This window comes from Podarcis pityusensis (genome assembly GCF_964106645.2).
Source record: "Podarcis pityusensis genome assembly, chromosome: 15".
Taxonomy (NCBI): Eukaryota; Metazoa; Chordata; class Lepidosauria; order Squamata; family Lacertidae; genus Podarcis; species Podarcis pityusensis.
Window position 1 is genome coordinate 8,271,867 of NC_138040.1, and position 15,316 is coordinate 8,287,182.

General features: G+C 45.5%; 3 protein-coding genes across 6 annotated transcripts in view; 2 read left to right on the forward strand and 1 right to left on the reverse strand.

Moving 5' to 3' along the window:
* NF1 (neurofibromin 1) overlaps positions 1 to 15,316 on the reverse strand; it is a 155,445-nt gene that overhangs the window by 57,539 nt on the left and 82,590 nt on the right. The window lies entirely within an intron of this gene.
* Positions 1 to 15,316, forward strand: part of EVI2A (ecotropic viral integration site 2A) — a 45,977-nt gene that overhangs the window by 14,068 nt on the left and 16,593 nt on the right. The gene's annotated exons all lie outside the window — the stretch shown is intronic.
* Positions 7,974 to 11,267, forward strand: OMG (oligodendrocyte myelin glycoprotein). Of its 2 annotated transcripts, none has more exons than XM_080983128.1 (2): positions 7,974 to 8,577; positions 9,441 to 11,267. In XM_080983128.1, exon 2 carries the CDS (start codon positions 9,447 to 9,449, stop codon positions 10,773 to 10,775), a length of 1,329 nt encoding a protein of 442 aa, XP_080839254.1. In that variant the 5' UTR covers positions 7,974 to 8,577; positions 9,441 to 9,446; the 3' UTR covers positions 10,776 to 11,267. The 2 variants fall into 2 exon arrangements, with proteins under 2 accessions (XP_080839254.1, XP_080839255.1); XM_080983129.1 differs by lacking the exon at positions 7,974 to 8,577 and adding an exon at positions 9,192 to 9,306.

Consider the following 15,316-nt stretch of genomic DNA (forward strand, 5'->3'; position numbering starts at 1 on the left):
TCAACCAGCAAACATCCACCACACAGCCCCAGGTTCCTGCAGCAGAAGATCCCAAATCTCACGATGGTGGACACTTCATAGCAGCAGTAGTAATTGGGGTCATCCTGACTGTCATGATTGTAATTATTGTTGGCATCTTCCTATGGAGGCGATGGAGAAGGTCCGCTACACCTGTCCCGCACTGGGCAGGCCGTTCCCCATTTGCAGATGGAGAAGTACCAGATATGACTGCGGATAAAGAACCTATTCAAGACACGAGGCGGACTTCAGTTCTCTCCTTCTTGCCTTGGAAATTCAACAAGGATACACAGCTATTGGAAAATGCGCAGGGACAGTTGTCTGAATCAAGCCAAGGCCCAGATGTTCCCCCTATATGTGGTGCTGAAGAGAGTGGCTTGCAGTCAAGCTCCACAGCAACAGCTTCTTCTGCAAGCATGCAAACTCCCATTTCTGAAGAACCATGCAGCTTGATAGATGTTCCACTCCAGTCTGATAGTCCAGAGCCACTTGATTTGCCTCCACCGCCAAACTGGCTTGATGGAGCTAATGAGGATCTCTGTCCAAAGCAGACAGAGTCCCTCTCACTTGAACCAATTGCAGAGATCCAGGGTTCTGGATCCCTAGTTCTCTCCCATCAAATTCCAGGCGAAGAACTGCTACTACCACCTCCTCCAGAAGACTTGTTATCTAACTGATTTAAAGGAGGAAAATGTTTAGGGAAACAAACCAATCAAAGAAAAAGGCCGAAAACCTATCAAATGCTGTTAGTCTCTAGGTTTTTTTGTGAGCAAAAGGGAGCGCCATTGCCTTTTCCACATAAGAACACAAGAGCAACTGTCCGGCTGCTTCTAGGGTATCAATGTTCCCCACTGTGATCAACCAGAAGCTTCCAGAAAGATAACAAGCTGTGCATGAAGGAAACAACTGGCCTTCAGAGGTACACAACCTTTGCAAATGGGATGCAATGATAAAACATTTCCTCCATGAATTTCTGCTCCTTTTTATTTGCCCTCATTTGGGCAGCAGTTGATCGCATCAGAATACCTTTCCATTTGTTTGTACCCTTTACGAACCCATGGCATCCTTTTTACTTGCGGTTCTACTACATTGGTCTTACATAATCTCCAAGTGTCCGGAAGAGATTTGAACCTTCTGGCACTTCCTTTGCAGCTTCCTTTTAAGCAATGCCTTCTCTTTTAAGAAGCCATCTTTTTGACACTGAAAATGTGACCTTGCTGGACTTCCTGGGAACCACTTGCATTTATGTTGAATTTTACAGCACTATGGTCACTGTTTCCAAGCCGATCAACAACATCTGTGTCTTGCCCTGGTTCCTGGGCACCACTAAGTATTAAGCCTCCTTTCCAACAGGCTCTTTTATAACTTGTTAAATAATAGCATTTCCCCCCCTCTACAAATTTTCCCTTTTTTAAATCTAAAGGCAAACCACCCCCACCCCACCCCACCCCAATTTTTGTTTGCTATTGTTATGAGCGCAAAGCAAATTTTATCAGAACTCATGATTGCAGGTTCAGATATATCATATGCAACAGAAGCACTTTCGCACCCACGTCACTGCAGTACTATACAGAAGTAACCACAACATGGCTATACAAAATGAAACGCGGGAACCCATTGAGCACATCTTTAGTGCCAACCAATTTGACGCAAGTGAGGCAGCAGTTCCACCAAGCTCCAGAAGCTCAGAGGGTTTGGCAGGTACAGTAAGCCCCAGGGGATTATGGGATGGGAACTCTGGGGAAAGGAACATAGCTCAGTGGTAGCATCTGCTCCACATGCAGAAGGTCCCATGTTCAATCCCTGTCTGAACTCCTGGAGAGCCACTGTCAGTCAGTGTGGACAGAACTGAGCTAGATGAGCAGGTGTCTGACTCAGCATAAGGCAGCGCCCTATGTTGTTGAAGATAGGGTGGGAGACCCTATCTTGGTGCTGGGGCTCAATGGGAGGTGGTGGTGAACTCCGCTCTTTTTTTTGGACGAAGAGAAATGCGTCCTGGGAATATAAATCCCAGAACAAGGGGAAGCAGGATGGTGAACTCACCTCTATTCAGCCACCCTCAGCCCCATGCCCGGTTTTCCCAGGGACCAAATTCTGCAATATCCAATCGCTTTCACCTCCCCTGGAAGCAAGAACCTCTCCAATAATTCTACAACACAGACGTGACTCGGATTTCTTTCACTTGCACATTTGAGCCAGTGGAGTAAACTGCTGCCAGTTTTGATCAAGGGGATCTTATGTACGCAGAAGAGATCCCTAGACGATGCTTTCGTTTCCTTGTTCAAAGTTCTACTGCAAAGTGCATCCATGAGAATTAAAAGCTCTGCTGCAAGCAAGAACACTCGCTTTGGAATCTGGCCGGAGCTGATTGGGTGGACCTTGGGGAAATCAACTCTTGATTCTAATGCTAAACTTTGTACTCTTCAACACTTAAAAAAAAACACACAAAAAAAAGTTACTGCAACTTCAGCATCCTGGTCTTTTGTTTCTTTTTTTATACATTGGTTAAGTGGTGAGATGCACCAAGATTTGCTAATCGTTAGCATAAGCGGATGTGACAGTCTACCAGAGCCTTGTCATGAAGTTACAAGTCATGAAATAGCCCATTCTATATTTAGATTTTTTCCTGCCTCCATTCTAAAGGGCTCATGAAAATGTACAGGTTTCGTTCCCGCAGCCTATGAGATAATTAGGCTTTGAGATCTTAACTCCTCCATATCCACACAAAGCTATATTGCCAAGGGTCACACTATTCATTTCACTATACCAACTCAGGCCAGAACTGGGTGTTATTGCTGATGTATGTCTGCCATGGGGAAAAAGCAGCCTAGTTCACCTCCTTCTCTCCTGGGGAAATAGGTAGTTACAAAATGTGTGTCCTGACATCATCAGACTCCAGGTTTCCTTACACCCATTCCATTGGCTGCTGTTTTGAAGGACAGGGAAATTCTCAGTGTGCTGATGCTGCATCACACATCAGTTGTAATAGATGTTATCAAGAAAATAGATGGGTCCCATTTTGCAAGCTGGGGGTGAAGGGTGGATCCTGGGTCTGAAAAGTAGAAGACTATTGGGTTAGGATGTATGGGTGGCAGCCATCAGTCAGTCATACCCAAATTTGTAACATCATGAAAGCAACCACTTCTGGATACATGGATTGACACTTACAGATAAATTATCTGACCATCTTGGCTGTGAATCCTGGAAGACCTGCTCCCTGCCTTGCAGGACTTTTCCCACCTGGCCTGGAAAGGCAGGGCCCTGAATGACTCCAGCTGCAAAAGCTGAGGCTGCTGGACAGAATCTTGAGCCAGGGTATGGTTTAGGGAGTTTTGTTGGGGGCGAGGGTTGTTGCTGTTTATTTTGGATCTTACGACTGATGTGGAAATTGATTTGGTTGTGCACTTTTTTGATGTTTTGTTTATTGTTTATGACTACTATTGCTATGTGTGTAGTTCTGTAATTGTTTTTATAAGCTGTAAACCACCATTAGCATGGTTTTAACTTTGGAAAGGTGGCAGACAAATAAAACGATTGACTGATTGATTTTGGTGCATGAATTGGCAAGCTGAAGTATAATGGGAAAGTGAGCATGTTCCCACACCGATCAAACCTGGCAGAGTGAATTGAGATCACCTTGGATGTGCTGCAGTACCTCCCACTTGAAATCCATGGCAAATTTCCCATAGGTTTATCTGTGAGTGCAGCCCTTCTCGCCATCTTTTTTAAAACATATATTGCACCATGCCTACCAGGCTTCCAGTGCAATAAAAATATGAAATAACACTAAGCATCCTGCTAAGGACATCTGCTCACCTGTGAACCACTTCAGAAAATATAACATTTCATATCTGCACAAATGAAGCATCATCTCAGCTGGGGCCACTGAAAATATCCACAATGTTCCCTATTAAGGCAGTTGGTAATATTTTTTTTGGAATCTGATGCTAATACCTTTTTAGCTACCTTTTCATGTTCATACTTAATGCACGTGAGCGTATTTGGTTTTATAAGCTCTTAAACACCCAACTTTCAGCAGGGGTCTTATTTTAAAGGGTGGGAGTTTGTGTCCTTTTTAAAGGACATCATTCCGCCTGGTTCAGCCAGCAAAATCTCCCCCACCCCCACCCCACGTGCAGTTTGTATATTCCAGTGTATATCATTTTACCCGTGCAGTGTTAAAGGTACTACTCATTTTACTCTTCTTGGCTGCTGTTGGCTCTGCAGTGCTGAGATCTTGCTGAAATCTATTCTGGCGTATAGAGTCTCAATAAAATAGCTAATCAGCCTCCAGTCGCAATCCCAAGTCTGTCCTTAGTTACCTCTGGATAACATGATTGATTGAAAAAGGCATTCCTTGGCAGTAACAGAAGGCAGTATCCTTCCTTCTATTTCTGATGTTCAGGCATGAGTGCCACGACTTATGCAGCCAAGATGGCATCACCCACACACAAGAGAGGGGAGCTAACAGCAGCCTTGGGTGAATTCCAAGGTTTGCAGAAGAAAAAGAAAACTTGCTGAAGGGTAACTCCCCAAACAGTCCATTGAAAGCTTGAGCATGCTTGGCGACCATGGAATGCTGGCTGATTATGAGGGGAGAGTAATTGGAAACCAACTGGAAGGGGGCATGGAATGGAGTCGGCTAACAGGGGCACTCCACACTGCAGCATTTTGTTGCAGGTGTATTCACACAGGATCTTTCAGTAAATAGTAGGATCACACATCTTGTGGACCAGAAACAGCCTGCAGGCCACCGGTTAAGAAAAAAAGGCAGAAAGTTGGTCCATCTAGCTTGGTGCAGTTGGCATGGACTTACAGTGGCTCTCCCCCCAGCCCTACCTGGACATGCTGGGGATTGAAATGGAGACCTTTTGCATGCAAAATGTGTGCTTCGCACTGGTAAAGGAAGCAGCTGTGTGGAAGCCCAGTATTCCCTGGAGCAGTCTGTGCACCTTGCAGAGCCCACACTTTGTCTGACACGCCTGTCAGCTGAGCCAACCGGCAAAAGGGCAAGAGCAGGCTGGAAACCCTCTGTGCACATACACTGCCGGGCTGAGGAATAGTGAAGCCCAGCATCTTTGGGCTGAGTGATGATGCCTTTGGGTGGAGAATGAGGCTTAGTTGCTGTTCCTGATCATATTTGCTTAGAAGGAAAGCCCACTGATGCACCCCGCCATCTCCTTTTCTTGGCATGAAATTGCAAAACAAGGCTGTTTACGAAACGAAAATAAAAACCCACAAGATCTACCAACAAATTCAATAAAAAACACCAACCGCTACCAGCCTACAAAAATATTGTCCCTGAACTCCAAATGCCTGTCTTAAGAAGCAATCTTCAAACAGGAAGCTGGGGCTCTAACCAGGCAACCCTCAGCTCTGGAGGCACTTTGACGCCGTCAGTCTATAAACAAAACACTGAGCTAGATGGATCGGACTGCGCATAAAGGCAGCTTCCTAACTACCCGCTGTACTGGAATGCAATGCAGGTGACAGAGTCCTAGTCCAAATGGGCTTACGTATGGAGCAAGGAAAAGTCATACAGTTGAAACAGTAAAAGTAATTAGCAGCAGATTGTTAGGAGTGTTGGGGAAACAAGTCACCTAGTTTGCGAGACAGAGCACAAAACAAAATGGCTGTTGGCCAAATGCTCTAGCATTGAAATTGTGGTTGTTGATATTATTTATTATTAAAATTTATGCGCCACCTTTCCTCCCCGAACAGCCCAGGGCAGCAAATGTACAGGTGATAAAGCAATCAAAACATCTGAACACAATTCCAATACACATGCAGTCAGGAAAAGATCTCAACTTAAAAGGTTTGTTGAAAGAGGAAGGTCTTCAGCAGGTGTCAAACAGGCAACAGTGATGCCCTCCATCTAATATTCAAGGGGAGGGAATTCCAATGGGTAGGTGCCATAGCACTAAAGGCCTGACACATACATTGTGAAGAATGGACTTCCTGATAAGATGGTATCTGCAGGAGACCCTCAGCTGCAGAACACAGTGATCGATTAGGAATATAGGGAGTGAGACTATCTTTTCAAGTATTCTGGTCCCAAGCTATATCAGGCTTTGTAGACCAAAACCAGCACCCTGAACTTAGCCAGGCAGCTGAACAAGGAAGCAGCACTGAAGAAGTCAAATTCTCATTATAACCTCCATGATCAGAGGCAGACTCCCTCTCACTATCAGTTGCCTTTGAGTATGAATGTGAAACCCAATGGGAGAGCTGTTGTTTTATTTCCTGCATGTGGGATTCCTGGAAGCTGCTGCGGGGAAAAAGATGGTGGATGAAATGGCCACGAAAGGTCTGACCCACCGGAACTCTTCTTATATTCCTAGTCTAGTCTCCAGATAGAACTGTGGAAAAGACTATTCAACCATTGTAAGGAATAGTGCCAACTCAAAATAGACAAAAATGTGGGGGACTCTGAAAAGACGGGTGAAGGACAAGGCGTTACAGAGGGATGGGGGCTTTTCAAAGCTGCTCTTGGAATTAGTTGGTTATAAAAAAAAAGACATAGTAAGAAAAAAAAGTTTCAGTTTTATTTTTCAGCACACGCTGTTACCTTTTTATTAGTCACGTGCACCACTAATTCTCAGTGTGGCTATATTATAGTGCAGCTGGCAAGTCATTAAAACCAACTGCAGCGCTGCGAATAACGGGCTTTACTCGGTAGTTGCTTAAATCAGACAGGCAATTTCGGCATAGGGTCTCTCTGTTAGCGTTTGGGTCAATGGGGGTTAATCTGTTAGGTGGGTGAAGATGACATGAAGATGTCAACCCAGTGTGCAGCAGCTGTGAAAACGGCAAATTCCATGCCAGAGCTTGTTCGGAAAGGAACTGAAAATAAAACCACCAATATCATAATGCCATTATACAAATCTAAGGCACGGCCAAATTTGTGGAGTAGCGTGCGGAGTTTTCACTGCCTCACCTCAAAAATAATGCTGTAGAGTTGGAAAAGGTTCAGAAAAGGGCAGCCCAAATGACCGAGGGGGTGAAGAAGCTCACCTATGAGGAAAGGCTAAAACATCTGGAGTGTTTGGGTTTCGAGAAAAGGTGAGTAAGAGGTGACATTGGTATGTATAAAATGATGCATGGAATGGAGGAAGTGAATAGAGAAAAGATTCCCCCCCCCCCCAATAACACTGTAACTCCAGGTCATCCAATGAAGCTGAATGTAGGAAGATTCAGGAAGACAAAATAAAATAATGAACTGGAATTCGCTCCCACACAAAGGCAGCGATGGCCAACTAACTGGAAGGCTTTAAAAGAGGATTAGACAAATTCATGGAGGCTATCAATGGCTACTACAGTGGTGGTGTTGTTGTTTAGTCGTGTCTGACTCTTCGTGACCCCATGGACCAGAGCACGCCAGGCACTCCTGTCTTCCACTGCCTCCCGCAGTTTGGTCAGACTCATGTTTGTAGCTTCTAGAACACTGTCCAACCATCTCGTCCTCTGCCGTCCCCTTCTCCTTGTGACTAAAGTGGTACCTCGGGTTAAGTACTTAATTCGTTCCGGAGGTCCGTACTAAACCTGAGGTACCACTTTAGCTAATGGGGCCTCCTGCTGCTGCCACGCTGCCGGAGCACGATTTCTGTTCTCATCCCGAAGCAAAGTTCTTAACCTGAAGCACTATTTCTGGGTTAGCGAAGTCTGTAACCTGAAACGTATGTAACCCGAGGTACCACTGTATCTGTGATGACTATATTTTCCCCCCACTGATGAAGGCAGCCTGCTTCTGAATACCAGTTGCTGGAAACCACAGGGAAGGAGAGTTGTGTTGTGCCTCAGGTCCCATTTGCAGGCTTCCCGTGGAGGCATCTGCTTGGCCTCTGCGAGAACAGGATGCTGGACTTGATGGGCCACTGGCCTGATCCAGCAGGGCTCTCCTTACGCTCTTAGATACGGGTCAACAGAAGAAGTGCCTCACCCTAAAGCAGGGGGCTGGACTAGGTGATATTTGGCTTTCCCTGAAGTGCTGTGAAACCAATTATATTTAAAACCACCCTCCCCCGCACAAAGATATTTCTAGAGCTGCGTTTAAGGCACACAGAGAATCCCAGCAAGACAAAAGCTGGTTAAAAGTAAAAGCAGGGAGCAGCCGGGAACAGTCAAATGCTGAAGCAAGCTTATGACTAGCACAAATACCAAAAATCGAGACTGGATGCTATTTGCACAGTTAAAGTATGCATGTCGTATCCTAATGCACTGAGACACATCCCAGGGGGAGGGCGGAGGGAAGGAACATGCGGAGAGAAGTTTGGAAACTTGGGCTTTTGCTTTTTTTTTTAAAGAAAGAAAAGACTGTCCATTTTGTTGAGTATGCAACCCCTTGCAATAAATTTGAGTCAGCACCAAAACGACAGCTCTGCAGTCCTCCGATGGAGCACTGATCAGGTGGTTGCAGAGCCCCTGGAAACGGCAGTACGATGCAGCTGAGGAGGCAAAGCACAACCCACAGACAAACTGTGGCTACCCTGGAGAGTGAGCCGACCTTTGCGTTTCGGTCTTTCAGGGAAACGATGCACTGATACTGCAGCAGGGACTAAGGTAAGTTTGCTTCTTTTGCTCTTTCCTCCTCTCATTTGCTTTTAAGGCCAAATGCTGCCACAACGTACGTGTGTGTGTGTGTGTGTGTGTGTGAGAGAGAGAGAGAGAGAGAGAGAGAATATTACTAAATAGTATAACTCGGCAGCTTCTTAGACCAGATGCCTACTGCAGTGACAGCTACAGAATCTCATCCTAACATTAAACCCCGGTTTGAAAATGGACACCTTGCCAAGCTTGGGAAAAATTTGATTAATATTATGGCAAAGGAAGGGGGGAAACACAATTAGCAGTCTGAGCTTAAGCTTGCACGGTTCCGAATGCATGTCTGAACTGAAAATGCCATTTAATCAAATTATCTTATTTACAGCAGATAACAACTGATGTATAGCTGCAGGGATTTTAAGACTATTCTGTAGCCAGTGATCCTGTCCCTTCCTTATAAAATAATCCATTGTAAAATAAAGAAGGGAGAAAACCCCATAGATAAACATGAAATTCAAAGGGCTGAAAACAGAAAGCAGACATTGTATAACATTTGGAAGAGACGAGCAGTTTAGGAAGAATGCTACCATTGGGAGCTGGAGGAGGATGGGGGGGGGGGAGAGAAAAAGGAGGGAGATGGAAATAGATGAGCCTCTTTCTGCCAGACAGCAAGACAGTAGGATGAAGAGATCCTTTGTAAATAGCTGTGTTTTTTACACCAACGAGGTCTATGCCACAGCGATGTAGGTATGTGTGGTCTTTTTCTTGAAATGCAACTGGAAAGGAACCAGTGTTTTTTTTAAAAAAAAAAACACCACCTTCTGAATTGTATTCATAGTCTGTGCAATAAACTGGCTATTTTGGCATGTATTTGTTTCCAGGCAACAATGGAGAACCGGGTCTTGAAGGCATCGCCCTGCGTCCTGGCGCTTCTCTTCTTCATACCAGCTGTCCAGGGTATCTGCCCTTTGGCGTGCTTGTGCTCAGGAAATGATAGAAACGTGGACTGCTCCAGCAGAAACCTGACCATGCTGCCACATGGACTTCAGGACAACATTACCTATTTAAACCTGTCTTATAACCACTTTGCTGACCTCAACCACCAGCTCACTCGGTTTGCCAATCTGAGGACCCTGGACATTTCCCACAATTGGCTCCAGAGCCTCCCAGCTTATCTGCCCAGGTCGCTGTGGGAAATATATGCTGCACACAACAACATCAAGGTCCTTCAGAAGCTGGACACAGCTTACCAGTGGAACCTTAAAGTCCTTGACGTGTCTGGGAATATGGTGGAAAGGGCTGTTCTGATTAACAACACCATGATCAGCCTCAAGTCCCTCAACCTTAGTAGCAACAAACTGTGGACGGTGCCCACCAATATTCCTTACAACACCGAGACAGTGGATCTATCCAACAACTTCTTGACACAGATACTCCCCGGCACACTGGCGAGGCTGGCACATCTTTCCAAACTTTACCTGCACAACAACAAGTTTGCTTATATTCCTGATGAGGCTTTCGACCAGCTTGCTCAGCTGCAGCTCGTCACGCTTTACAACAACCCCTGGTCATGCGAGGATAACAAGCAGGACCTCTCCTATTTGCAGAAATGGATAGGAGAGACGAGGGCTACCGTCGTAGGGTCGCCATGCTCAGATGAGGCCACCACCCCTTGGAAGGCTGCCACGCCATTCTCAACAGCTGCAGAGAGCCACCTCCTTGTTAAAGCAATGAAGGCGGCGGACGCAGCTGGGTCTCCGGTGGCAACGGAGCAAACCGGACAAGTGCACCAACAGTTTAGAATGAAGGAGGTTGGCCTGAGCGCCACCGCTGGCCAAACCATCGCCTTCACGAGCACGGACAGGCCACTGGTCCTCTACCCGGAAGACCTGAGCACAGAGAAACTCAGCTCTTACGAAGCAGCAGCAGCCACAAACGGCATCTACATGCAAGAGACGACCTCTGTGAATTCAAGCACAATGGGCTTGGTAGGACCGTCCACCACTCCCATGACCTTAAGCATCACCAGTGGGATGCCTACAAACTACTCAAAGAGACCACAGAGCACAGCTGTTACTGTAAAGAGAGAGGAGACGACCACAAAAATCAACCCTCGCGCACCCTCCAAGGCAAATATTCCCAAGGGGTGTTTGGCCTTCATCGTAATGCTTACCACAGTGGCCCTGCAGTCTGGCTATGGATTTGTGCTTAAGTGAATGAATTGCTTCATTTATCCCATATTAATAAAATGGTCAAAGGGGGGGAAAACGCTCATGTCCCGCAACGATTCAAATGCCAAGAAGAAATGCCCGTTTAGATTCTGAAATACGACTGGTAAACGAGAAGACTGCACAAAATTATGTCTTGATAACCAAGCTGCTACTTACTTTAACTATGTCTTACTGAAATTAAACAGAGGAAGCCTAATTCTATCAAATATAATCGTTTTTATGAAATGTGCTTATTTTGTATTTACATTTTTAATTTTCTTCACACAAAAAATATGAAAAATGTCAGTATTTTATGTATTGATTATGAATAGTTTTGTCATTAAACATCTGGAAAAGAAAAGAAAAAAACAATGAAAGGCCTATATTATATATGTATTGTCTTGCTTGACTTGCCAGAAAGTCTTGTAATATAACAGTGCTGGTCCTTTATAAAAGGTGACGTGCAAAAGGGAGGAAATAAAGTCATCTAAAACTTAACTGTTTCTTATTTTGAGGCACATGGCTGGTGCATCCGCGCATAGGCATGTGTAAAAGTTAAATTAATGTAATGCTGTAACAGAATCATTTTAATATCTACTACAGTGTGTGCATTAGAACACTTGGGCTGCAATCTGAGTTGCCTCACCTAAAAAAAGGATATTGTTGAGTTGGAAAATGTTCAGCAAAGGGCAACCACAATTATCAAGGGGATGGAATGACTCTCCTATGACAAAAGGTTGCAGCTTTGGGACTTTTTAGTTTAAGGGACAAAGCGAGTAAGAAGTGACATAAGTGATTATGGGATGGAGAAAGTGGAGAGAGAAGTTTTTCTCCCTCTCTCATAAAGCGAGACATTGGGGCCACTCACTGAAGCTGAATGCTAGGAGATTCAGGAAAGATAAAAGAAAGATAAAAGTCCATGCAGCACATAGGTGGAACTCAGTCTCACAGAAGGCAGGAACGGCTACCAACTTGGATGGCTTCAAAAGACAATTAGATTAATTAATGGAGGAGAAGGCTATTGGTGGCTACTAGCCATGATGGCTATGCTCTGCCTCTGCAGCTGGAGGCAGCGATGTTGCTGAATCCTAGCTGCTGGAAACCACAGGAGGGGAGAGGGATCCTGTGCTCGGGTGCTGCTTGTAGGTTTCCCACAGGCATCCAGCTGGCCACTGTGAGAACAGGATGCTAGACCAGTTAGGCACTTGGCCTTATGCAGCAAGTTCTTCTTCTTATTTTTTAACCCCATCAACCAGGTAATAAGCCCCACTGAACTCAACAGGATCTATTTTTGAGTAGACATGGTTAGGATTGCACTGTTGGCTAGGCTTACCACTCACTGCAGCTGGTTGCCTTAATTCACATTCTCCTCCCAAGCATACAATAAAGTCATTACTTCAGTTTGCTGAGTTAAGCCCTGCCTCTGCAGAGGGTATAGGGAGACAGTGGCAAGACCAGTAGAGGGAACAGGAAGCTGCATTGCTCAAGGCAGATGAAACAGTCAACTGTGGCTAAAACCAAACAAGTGTTCTGCAAACCCCTTTCATATCACGACTTTACGCCATGGTTTGCGCTCAATGCATAGCCATGGTTTAAAGTGCCATAATCTAGCACAGCCAAAGTTAAGGAAAACAAACCATGGTTAAGCATTAATGCATGTATGCAGCCTTAGCATCCAGTTCTCTAGAAACTAACAGGAAGGTTGGTTTAGTTCAGAGATAGCCCTTTTGTATCTTTAGGGGGCGATTCAGATGGGGCACACAATACATCACAACACAAGAGTTCATAGTGAAAAATCTGGCCATTTCTTCAGAACAAAAAAATATGCTCACTGGGTGGCCGTATCTTTTAATCTGGTGTGCACTGGTCCCTAATCTCCCACAGGGCTCCAGAGAGGCTGCTCCTCTATCCCCATCTGTTTGACCAGCACTTTTACAAAAAGTTGTTTGTAGATAGAAGACCAACACCTGCAAGTTGTAACTGGATAAGGCAGGGTGGGACAGCTTGATCCCAATCCCGTTACAACATGCTGCTTGAACACAGGAAGCTGCCTTCTACTGAGCAAGACCACTGGTCCATCTAGCCCAGTAAGGGAATACAGTGGTACCTCAGGTTAAGTACTTAATTCGTTCCGAAGGTCCGTTCTTAACCTGAAACTGTTCTTAACCTGAAGCACCACTTTAGCTAATGGGGCCTCCTGCTGCTGCTGCGCTGTTGGGGAACAATTTTTGTTCTCATCCTGAAGCAAAGTTCTTAACCCAAGGTAATATTTTTGGGTGAGCGGAGTCTGTAATCTGAAGCGTATGGAACCTGAAGCGTATGGAACCCGAGGCACCACTGCACACTGACTGGCAGTAGGTCTGCAGGGTTTCAAACAGGAAGAGTCTCCTAGCACTGCCCGGAGATGCCATTGGGGGTTGAACCTTTGACCGTCTGTGTGCAAAGAAATTGCCCTGAGCTACAGCCCTTCCATGCACAGGGCTCAAGTCTTGTCTGAGTAACCTTCTGTTTGTATCCAGAAATGACAGAAAGTTTGATGAGGATAATGCGATCCTAAGAACCCACAAAGATTGGGGGGGAGGCAGCATCCCCATGCAGCTCAGAGGTAGGACACCTGCTTTGCATGTAAAAGGTCCAAAATTCAATCCCCACTATCTCTAGCTTTAAAAAGGGATCAAGCTGCAGGGCGTGGGAAAGAGACTGCTCTGTAGCTGCAGCTGCCAGTCAGAGTAGAAAATGCTGGGCTAGGTGGACAAATAATCAGACAGAAGGCAGCTTTCTGCACTGTCCAACATGGAGCTTTCACTAGAAGCGATCAGGAAACTCCATCAAAAAACCAATTATCTGAACGGATGTACTGACGACAGCCATGCAGAAGCCTGGTTTCCCTGGAAATGAGAGCTATGGGCAAAGTATCTGCTTTGTAGGAACTGGGTGCACACAAAAAGCAGGAATAGGCGGTGGCTGAATGATTAAGCTGACCTAAAGCAGCAGGAGCAGCATATTCTAGTTAGTTGGTTTTGGGGGGGAGGAAAGGTTGGGTACTAATCCAAAAGAGAGACCAGTAAATTCATGCCTTTAGTTACCTCAGTAATAAAAGTCAGAGGCTGTCTAGGCTTGGAGGAGTGAACTCTGGAAATAAACCCAGGCCAGTGTCCTTGTGAGAGGCTGCGGAAAACCACGACTCTGTTTGGAATGCAAATATTCCTTTGCGAGATGCTAAGGTAGAGAGGGGCAGAACTGGCAGCGAAAGCCTGACACGTGCCAGATCCTTGCTTTGCAGCTCCCACAACAGGTTACATATTGCAGCAGCCATTTCCATGGTTACCAGAAGCAGAGGATTCAGAAAGGGAGACCAGTTCTACATTATTTTAAAAAAAAACCCCAAACCACAGAGTTGCTTTCCCCCACCGTGGTTCAAGGAAATCAGAACCGAAAAACAAAGCGAGAACTAGGATTAATATGCTCATCTCATAACTGAAGAAAAGGTGAAGTGGCAGTATCCCAGAGGTGCTAAAAATGGGCCTATTACTCACCTACACTACTCTAGGGCCAAATGAACCAGTGCATTCAGACAGCTTCCTCATAGCTGGTTTCGAGAGAGATGGGAGGGTGAATTCCCAGACACACAGAAGAGGCAGAACCTGCTATGCTAGCAGTTAACCCTGCCTGACCAGGGGCCCTCCATCTCAGCCAAATGTGCGTTGTCGCTTTTAATTATTGCTTGCATTTCTGCCCTGCATTCTCAGCCTAACAGGGCTCCCAAAGTGGATGTGAGGATGCTGGCAGTGTGGTATAATAACAGGAGATAGGGCAAGTGCTTTGGCCTCTCAGCCCCATTAGGTGTGGAGAAAGTAGAGAGAGAGAAATCTTGCCAATCTATCCATTCAAAGATTGCCAGCAGATCCCTAGCTTCTTCCCACCTCTGCCTTCAAACACAGCAGCCTTGCCCTGTAGCAAAGCATCTCAGGTGAAGACTGGTCATGGTGATCTCAGGGAAGCTCATCTTCCATTGCTAATCTTCTCACTGAGGGTATCTGACAAGCTTCTTAGCAAAGGCAGGTTTCTCCAGGATACACCCTGAAAGCCACTTGCTTACCCTTCTCATCTCACGCACGCCACCCAATTTCTGATTGATGCAATTTCTGATTAGAACAGTGCTGCTCAGTGATCCATCTTTCTACATAAGATGTGCAAGAAACACGGAATGTGCTTATAGCCTTTTGCTGCTTTGAGGTCTCCGGGTGGCCAAATGCCTCAGCTGTCAAAGCATCGTGCAGCACCCAGATGTAGTTCTTCTTTTGGAGCATCTGGAAGCCTGCAAGCTTAGCTGCCCCAGAAGCTTGTTCATAGCCATACCACTGGGTTTTGAGATTTCACCAGGCCTTACCCACAGTAAAAAGGCACGTGCACAAAATATTCACAGCCTAAGACAAAGCGTGCCTTTCTGAATGACAGACCAGCTTATCTTCACATCATCATGCTTGAAACATATGCTGTAGATATTTTTCCACATTTATTATGTTATTTTTGTGATATACATATGA